Below are 9,496 nucleotides of genomic sequence, written 5' to 3' on the forward strand. Positions count from 1 at the left end.
CTTTTTGTACTATTTATATTTGTCCAGGAATGGATCCATTCAAAGCAATCTGGAAATCAATTTTATTCAAGATGGAACAACACAAGATAATGTAGTCCAACAATTGGCCAGTAACTCGGAAGAATTCACAAGGGCAGGCCTAAATCTGGATACAGAACGCCTTCTCAACGCAAGTATGTCACAGTCCATCCTCCAAAATGAAACATCTCTAGAATGCATTTTATTGATCTGTCGGGCAGTAAAATATGATTTCAGAAGATGATGGGCCTGAATCCTAATTTGGGTGAGCGCACAGAGGAAGCTAGTGATTTGCTGCTTGCTGTACGCTTCTGAACTGATTTTGAAACTAAGAGGAATTCTGATTTTGAGAGAAAAATCTGCGGTGCAAAGTCAGCGTATCACTAGGCTGGGTTGCATTGACCTTTTAGCAAGCAGTTTCATAAGAAGCCATGGGTCATCTGCAGTGCAGGTGTCAGTGCATTCTAGGGCTCAGCACCTGTGCATTAAATGCGCTGAAGAACACACGACACTAGGAGTGGCAGTAAGCTACTCAGCCCATCTAGCTTGCCCTGCCATTCAAAGTATTCATGGCTGAGCTACTGCTGGCCTCAACTTCTCGTCTGTGTCAGTACCCCATAACCCTCAATTCTTCTATCTTTCAGTACTTACCTATCCTCACCTTCAATACTGTATATCTGATAATCTGGTCATCATCATGCGCAGCGGCAGAGAATTCCAGAGATTCATTGCATTTTGAGAGAAAATATTTCTACAGATCTCAGTTTTAAATGACCAGTCCCTCAGCTTCTAACCATGTACCCTTATTTGTCACTTTGTATGTGGAAACACCTCAACATCTACACTGTCAGGCCCACTTAGCATTTTACACATTCCGGTCCCATTCCTCTAAAGACTACAGAATAGAGACCAAAACAGCTTGGCATCTCTTGATAGGACAATCCTGTCACCCTAAGAATTATCCTAGTGGATCACTTTTGAACTCTCGCCAATGATTCTATATCCTTTTATAGGTATGGGGACCAAAGCTATACACAGTGCTCCAGGTATGGTTTGACCAACACTGTGTACATTGCAACAAAAGCTCCCTAGTTGTAAACTCCAGCCCTTTTGCAAAAATGGCCGAAATGCCATCGACAGTCTTTACTACTGATTACACAGAGGTGTCTGGACTTGGACCGCAGGCCTCATTCGCTGCTGAACCCAGCACTTGGGAACTTAGCATCCAGCAGACAAGGAGTTGGGTGGTTGCAAAGTTTGGTGCAGCCATGGGGAGGTTGAAGAAGAATTCTCCTTATATCGTGGAACTTCTCTACTTACAAGCTGATACCTTGACAGAACTTTGTTCATTGTATGACTAAGATACATTAAAGACGACATTTCTCATTCACAGCTACAACAACCGCAGGTACAACTATCACAACTAAAACCACCTCAAGTACAACTGCCACAAGTACGACAACCAAAACTACAACCACAGCCAGTGCAACAGCTAATCAGCCAGCTCCAGGAAGACCATTCCCAGGTTACGCAATTGCAATCATTGTCATGTGTAGCTTGGTTCTCCTTGCACTCCCCTTGCTTATAGTTCTGGTAAGTTTCCTGAAAAGAACGGCAAACTGTAATCAGGGCACTTCTTTAATGACAGGACAAAAAAATTTCAACATGTCTCCTCTTGTTTTTCTACAGTTCATCAAGACCGGTTTCTGTTCCAAAGTAGCAAATGCCTTCCAGTTGGAATCTCCTGATAATTTGGACTTGAGCCGTCCAATATTTGGGGTAAGTGCTAACCGCACCCAGCATGCAGGAATCTGAACTAGGAATCACAATAACTTAATTGCACAACAGAGTTTAGTATCCAAAAAAGGCACTTTTGGGGTTCACCTCCTGTTAACTCAGTTTGCTGCTTGTTTGTTACATGTTTTGAAGTTATATTGCAGGTCCCTTGTTACCAAATAAATAGAAGCCTGATTTGGTAACTAGGGACCTGAAATATTATAAATAAACCCTGATTTAAAGACTAAAATAACTATGTGATACCCAAAGATTTGTATTTATGTAAGCAACAAAGAATACCAGATGAACAGATCATTTCACATTTACTTTTGTTTGTTCAGTCACCATTGACAAATGTTGTCCTCTTAGCTTTATGCATGAGTGACCCTTTAGAAAGACAAATATTTACAGAAATCTACAGGATCAAAAGGTTCAAATGGTTACATTTATTATCAGGGAATGTATACAGTTTGCAACCTGAAATTCTTACTCTTCACGGACATCCACGATACAGGAAACCCGACAGAATGAATGTTAGAAACATCAGAACCCTGAAGCCCCCCCTCCCCCTCCCAACACACAAACGGTTGCAGAAGCATTGACCCTCCCCCCACTTGCACCAACAGAAGCACCGACACCCCCAACCAAGCAAGCAATAACAAAATCCCCCAAAGAGATCATCAAAAGCTACAGTTCATAACCCAGCATCTCAGACAGCCTCTCTCCCTCTCCATCGAGGGAGAGTGAGTTTGCTTCTGTGACAACAAGAGCAGAGACCAGCAACTTGCTGTTCCGATGTTGCAATCTTCTGCATCAATTCTCCAAGCCCCCCACCCTGTCTCGGACACTGACAAGCTCTCACTCGCCGTCAAAAGAGAGAGGGAGAGAATGGTTGCTTGAGTGCAGTGGCCAAAGGCGGTCAAATAATGAATTTTGAAGGGGAACTGGCTAAATATTTGAAAGAGGAAAAATTGCAAAGAGGGAAGATCAGCATTGTGCGACTCAGTGCTAACCTGTGTGGTTGACTGCATCAACAATACAGTATTTAAAAGGCATTTGGACAGGTAGATGGATAGGAAAGGTTTAGAGGGATATGGGCCTAATGCAGGCAAATGTGACCACCTTAAGTGGGTATCTTGGTCAACACAGACCAGGTGGGTGGAAAGGAATGAATGGGCTGAATGACTCAATTTTCCACTGCCCTTTGCAAAAGAGAGTTCCACAGACTAATTAGAGTCTTAGAGCACTACAGCACAGAAAAAGGCCCTTTTGATCCTTTAGTCCATTCCACCTAATCCCATCGACCTGCATCTGAACCACACCTTTCTATCGATGTACTTATCCAAAATTATCTTAAAAGTTGAAACAGAACCCGCATCCATACTTCCACTGGCTCGTTCCACACTCTCACAACCCTCTGAGTGAAAAAGTTCCCCCTCATGTTCCTTTTAAAGACTTTACCTTTTACCCCTAACCAATGCCCTCTAGTTCTAGTCTCACCCAACCTCAGTGGAAAAAGACTGCTTGCATTTTCCCTATCTATGCCCTTCATAATGTTATATATTTCTGTCATATCTCCCCTCATTCAAAGTTCAACTGGGACAAGTCATTTACTTATTTAGTATTAGATTCTGTGGTACAAGAACAGTTGAACAGTGATGTGCTGTCATTGGACACAAATCAAATTTCTGAATTAAGTAATGGATTTTTTGACTAGAAAATGTTTCATGAAATTACTGCCTGATTTAAATAGATCATGGAAAAATGACTTCTATTTCTATCTGAGACTGAAATGTCTTCTATATAAATGTCAGAACAAAAACTTCATTACTATATCAGGCACACAGACTTCATGAAGATTTGCAATGTTTAATGTCACCTGTGCTATGTTCCCAGGATTTGTTCCACAGGTGTGAACTGGTTCTGTCACATCATACTCCTCCCACAGGTTTTCAATGGGATAGTGTATTTCAAAACCCATTTAGGTTTATTAAGATCACAAACCAAGAGGTGGCCCATACATAAGTAGCCAAGATTACGGGTTAACTTACAAGAAAGTATCAAGCTGCAGTAGTGCTGGATCTAGTCCAACTGGCTTTCATATCATACCAGTTCTAACTGGAGAACTGCACAGTCTGCAATGTGGAGGCAAAATCTGAAAATGCTGCAAAAACTCAACAGGTTGAGCTGCATTCTATCTCTGTCTCTCTCACTCTATCTCCATGCATGGATGAGGTTGAACTATTTTTTGTTTTCGCCTTGGATTTCCAAAGTCTTGCTCCAGTTACAAGCATGGCGGGGCTTCTTATTAGACCATAATCCCATAAGACGTACAAGCAGAATTAGGCCATTCAGCCCACTGAGTCTGCTCCGCCATTCCAGCATGGCTAATTTATTATCCCTCTCAACCCCATTCTCCTGCCTTCTCCCTATAACCCTTGTCACAGGATATTCAAACTTTTTTATGCCAAGGACCAATACCATTAAGCAAGGTGTCCATGGAACCTAGGCTGGAAACCTCTGCTTTGATCACCATTCTAATCAAGAACTAATCAACTTCCTCCTAATGACTTGGCCTCCACAGCCATCTGTGGCAATGAGTTCCACAGTCCAGCTAAATAAATTGCACCTAATTTATTTAATATGTTCTAACGAGACATGTTTTGGAGGCTGTCGCCATTGGTCCTAGATTCGACCACTACAGGAAACATCCTCTCAATGTCCACTCTGTTGAGGAAGTGCTACCCAGTTTCAGTAAATTCATAGGCTCAAACCACTTCCATAATCCACTCAGTATCATCCCTGGAATCAGAGCTTGGCTAAGTATTGATTCTGTAAGATTACACTTTGCAGGCAATTTCCATTTCTCCTTTCTAGTGGCAGAATAATCTTGGAACTACATCAAAAATATTTATTATGAGTAATTATCCTTCCAAATACTGCTATTTCTTCTATCAAAGTCAGAGTTGTCATTACTTAGAGCAGCCAGCTTTGTTATTAAAACCTTTGAGATGCACACCTTTAGGATGTATCTTACCAGCAACAGGTATAAAGTGCTGAAGGAACTTAGCAGGTCAGGCAACATCTATGGAAGGAAATACACCCAGTGGCCTGTCTTTTCAGTACAGGAGTGGAACCCAGCATAGTCTTCTGCCATTGTAGCCCATTGTTTCAAGGATGATATGTTGTGCTTTCAGAGATGCTCTTCTGTGCACCAGTTATTTGAGTCACTGTCCCACCAATCTAAACCAGTCTAGGCATTTTCCTCTGACCTCTCTCATTAACAAGGCATTTTTGCCCAGAGAACTGCTGCTCGTAGGATTTTTTTTTCACTTTTTCCACTCTAGAGACTGTTAAGTGTGAAAATCCCAGGAGATCAGCAATTTCTCAGATAATCCAACCATCCTGTCTGACATCAACAATCATTCCATGGTCAAATTCACTTAGATCACATTTCTTCCCCCATTCTGATGTTTGGTCTGAACAACAACTGATCCTGTTGACCATGCCTACATGCGTTTATGCACTGAGTTGCTGCCACACGATTGGCTGATATGATACTTGCATTAATGAGCAGGTGTACAGGTGTACCTAATAAAATGCTTACTGAGTGTAAATGGTCAACATTTCAGGCTGAGAACCTTCACCTAGACTCTTCAGGAGTACTGAAGGGCCTTAGCCCAGAACGCTGACTACATACTTCCCTCAATTTACGCTGCCTGAGCTTCTGAATTCCTCTAGCATTTTCTGTGTGTTGCTCAAGATGTCTAGAACCTTTTGCATCACTATCAGGCTTTGAACATACTAAAAATTCCAGAGTAACACTGACTCTTCTGTCCCACATTAGGGCCAGTCGTACAATTTTTACTGATGAAACGGCAGGAGCTGCAGTGACAAGTGCTTTGGATTATGAAGATTGCATACGAAGAATATTGATCACAATGTTCATCTAACGAAACAGCCAAATGAATCCACACGTAACCAAATGAATTGTGTTTTCATAACACTGACTCTTTCACATCAAGGTAGATGCCATTTATAAATTGGACCACCACTCAGTTCCCTGAAGATGTATGCATTTTCCATCTATATGGAATGGACCCTATCCAGAATTTGCTTTTGAATGGAGCTGTCTTAAATCTGTATTTATTTGTAGGGCTCTGGCTTTGAAATGGTAAAGTACTACCTTTGTGTTAAAATTTAAGTCAACCCAAGTCACAGTTCGACTAATGCCAGACCCACGGTGTGTGGAGGCTAAATTTCTTGCATGCATCTCGAATATTATACCATAAGCCACCACAAAACTAAACCTGCACTGAATGAATGTTGCTTTACTGCAGTGCAAGGCAATGCATGCTGGAGGTTGGCAATTAATTTACTGGAAGGCAGAATGGTTGGGATACCACTGGGGAGAAATAAAGACAATTAAGTACAAGTATTAAAATGAACTGTTAGAAGGGAGTGTTGAGTTTGTGTACATTGGTGAAAAGTGGAATTTCCTGATTTCATGTTTAATATACCATGATGTTCCAGAACACATTATTTTTACAGAAGCCTGTAACTTTGTCACAAATGGGCTTCTGAGATCATCAGTAGAGCCAGGTTTTCTTAGATGCTTGCTCACAGGTGATATTTATATACAACACTGGCAATGCGGGTTCACTGTTAAACTCACTGCTTTTTCTATGAGACTTAATGATGGACATCTCAGCAACAAAAAAAAAATGAAACTAATATCTTCAGGGACAGGATTGCTAGTATCAATTAGCAACTAGACACAGATTACCTCAAGTGCATGCGTTCTTGCTCTCTCTTGCACTCTAGTTACAGGTCTTAATGAGAAAATTCATTATATGAAACAAAGAAGCTCTTGTAGGAGCATTACCAAATACTCTATCTGCCCTTCCTCCTGTTTCAACTTACTGTACAACATATGTGTAGCAAAAAACAACCTCCAGGATGTCCATCCTGAAACAATATTATGTGAGCCAGCTGCTAAAGAAGTCAGGTTCGGGACACAGGGATACAAAGATTCCCCGTCTACAATGACCCTCTGCAAGAGACTTGGCTTCTGCAGTGAAGAGTTCCAGTGCACGCCACAGCAGAACTTCAAGGCTCAAGTATCCAGAATGGCTGTGCCAATGATACGAGGCATAAACACCACAGTCAATCGTGTTAACCTGCAACACTTAAGAAAGATTGCTCCTATGTTACAATGAATAATTTGTTTATGCTATAGGTGGTACTAACATATAAGAAATTAACTTATGCCTAAGTTTTATTATTTTGTATCTTTCTACTAAGCTACTCTAGCTTAATTGACATTCAGCAACAAGAAGGCTCAATCTAAGATTGTATATAGACATTTGTTCTCAGTGGAAATATATTGCAGGCAGGCCTAACTCTTCTTGGAATGCTTATCTCATTAAGAGTCTGAATCTCATTTTTAATCTTGGAAGGATTCCAGGTTGCATTGATTTGAAATCACTGTGTTTAGGGTTGTAGCTAAATCATAACTTATATTTGTTAGAAAGTAACTTGTAACCAATAGAATATATAAGCTAGTCACCTCCAGTTACAATATTTATACCGATCCTTCATGTTACTAAAGGAGTCTGAAGTTAGCTTTGTGATAGCAAGATATTTGAAGACTCTGAAAAAAAATCTCAATAACCTGCACTTTACAAGATAGATCTTCCGACAGTCACACACAGTTCTCAGGAACAGAACCAGCCTGAGCTGGCTGATAACAGGAGTGTGGCTGAATTGATCTTTGCAGGGCAGGTTAATTCCATCCGGTCACAAGTTTAAGTGTTTAGTTCAAAATCCCTCTGAGAATCCTTGTCAAGGCAAGTAAACTTCAGGTAGCTTCAGTTAAGGTAAATTCCAGCCTGTCACTCACAAGGAAACAATGTGACTACATTTGTACTCTGAATTTGCTGTGGCGTGAATTTTAACCTAACTTTACGCTGAAATGTGAGAATAATGTATTTGTCACATAAATTAAACTCACCTTTTGATGCCAAATTGAATTAAATCAATTTTATTTGATTATATTGCTACTATTCATACTGGTAAGCACTATAAAGAAAAAATATGTGCCAAGTTTTCTTTATAACAACATCAACTAGTTCGTTGGATTGAACATGTCAGTTTGAAAACAAAGATTTATTTTTATGAGCTAGTGTATTTTTGTTGTAAATGTATTGTACTATTGAATAAATATTTCTTACAAATCAGAACCATATTTTAAGTCTATTGTGAATCTTGTATTTTTGCTTTATTTAAATAGAAGTGATTGATTTAAAATAAGATCTCAGACCCAACCTGTTTGTTGACTGCGCATCAATTATCAGATAATAGCTGCTTCTTTTTAGTGTGTCAGGAATATGTCAACTCAAGATGATGAGCAGATATTGTTTACCCTCACCAATTAGTTTGGGTTGGGCCTCCATCATAGCAGTAGATTATGCCTGAATGATAAGGACAAGCCAAACTCCTGGTTCTATTCAAGACTGTACCTTTCATGTTTTGACTCAAGGTATGTTCTAACGATTCTTTCATGAACCATTGTTCTTTCTTCAGCTTCAGGCATCACGTCTTCTCATGACTATCTCCTCTGCCTGTGCCCTTCCTCGTTCCCTTTCTCCTATGGTCCACTCTCTTCTCCTATCAGATTCCTTCCTCTCCAGCCCTTTCCCTTTCCTGCCCACCTGGCTTCACCTATCACCTTCCAGCTGTCCTCATTCCCCTCCTCCTAACTTTTTATTCTGGCATCCTTCCTTTCCAGTCCCAGAGAAGGGTCTCGGCCTGAAACGTCGACTATTTATTCATTTCGTGGATGCTGCCTGACTTGCTGAGCTCCTCCAGCGCTCTGTGTGCAGCTCAAGATTCAAGATTACTTATTTTCATTGTTCAGTTATCATCATTATGTGCCATGTCATATGACGTGGGCAATCATAGCCTTCCATCGGACCTTAATCTGAGAAGTTCTAACAAGCTCCTCAAAACTTTTGGCTGTCCATCCTTTAATGTAGCTGTCAGGCACTGTCGACCACAACTTTTTCTTCCATTGATTGTTCAGTACATGAGTGTAAAGGAGAATAAAATGATTGTTACTCTGGATAAAAAAGACACAATTGGCATAAAGAGCACAATAAAAAAAACTAAAATAAAACACAATAAATATACGGTAAATGTAAAAGCAATCCTATAAACCACAATGTATAAGTAACTGGGAGTGACCATATATACATAGCATTAAAATATATACAGTACATATGCTAATATATATATACATAAAGTGAGGCATGGCACAGGATTATCTGTGCATAATGTGACTAAGCAGAAATTATAAAGTAACTCTTGGCAAGAGCTTCAGGGCATATGAAAGCACAGTAAGACAGTGACTATGAAGTAGCAGTGTTCAGGGGGAGATGAAGGTGCTGAGCGGCTGTGGAGGGGAGTGGTTGATTTGTACGTAGGGTTGTTGGGGTAGGTTCATGGTAGAGGTGTTGATCAGTTTCCAATGGTCAATGGAAAGGAAAGTTTTGACACCATACAGAACACCAACTAATAACTTGAAACTTGAAGCACCTCACCAATTCCTATTGGCAAAACTACAAATCACTGACGTACACTGGAGTGGGCATTCAATTTTGGTTGCTCCATTATAGGAAGGATGTGGAGGCTCTGGACAGGG

At 40.4% G+C, this 9,496-nt stretch overlaps 1 protein-coding gene across 7 annotated transcripts in view; it reads left to right on the forward strand.

Moving 5' to 3' along the window:
• The window catches only part of LOC140714163 (uncharacterized), a 54,387-nt gene extending 46,346 nt beyond the window's left edge, over positions 1 to 8,041 (forward strand). For all 7 annotated transcript variants that reach the window (XM_073025020.1, XM_073025019.1, XM_073025022.1 and 4 more), the window contains 4 exons: positions 28 to 173; positions 1,412 to 1,611; positions 1,708 to 1,797; positions 5,642 to 8,041. In XM_073025020.1, coding sequence (XP_072881121.1) covers positions 28 to 173; positions 1,412 to 1,611; positions 1,708 to 1,797; positions 5,642 to 5,665 — 460 coding nt within the window. In that variant the 3' untranslated portion in view covers positions 5,666 to 8,041. The remainder of the gene's footprint in view (positions 1 to 27; positions 174 to 1,411; positions 1,612 to 1,707; positions 1,798 to 5,641) is intronic.
• The last annotated feature ends 1,455 nt before the right edge of the window (positions 8,042 to 9,496 follow it).

The sequence above is a fragment of the Hemitrygon akajei genome, chromosome 21 (assembly GCF_048418815.1).
Source record: "Hemitrygon akajei chromosome 21, sHemAka1.3, whole genome shotgun sequence".
NCBI classification, from domain to species: domain Eukaryota; kingdom Metazoa; phylum Chordata; class Chondrichthyes; order Myliobatiformes; family Dasyatidae; genus Hemitrygon; species Hemitrygon akajei.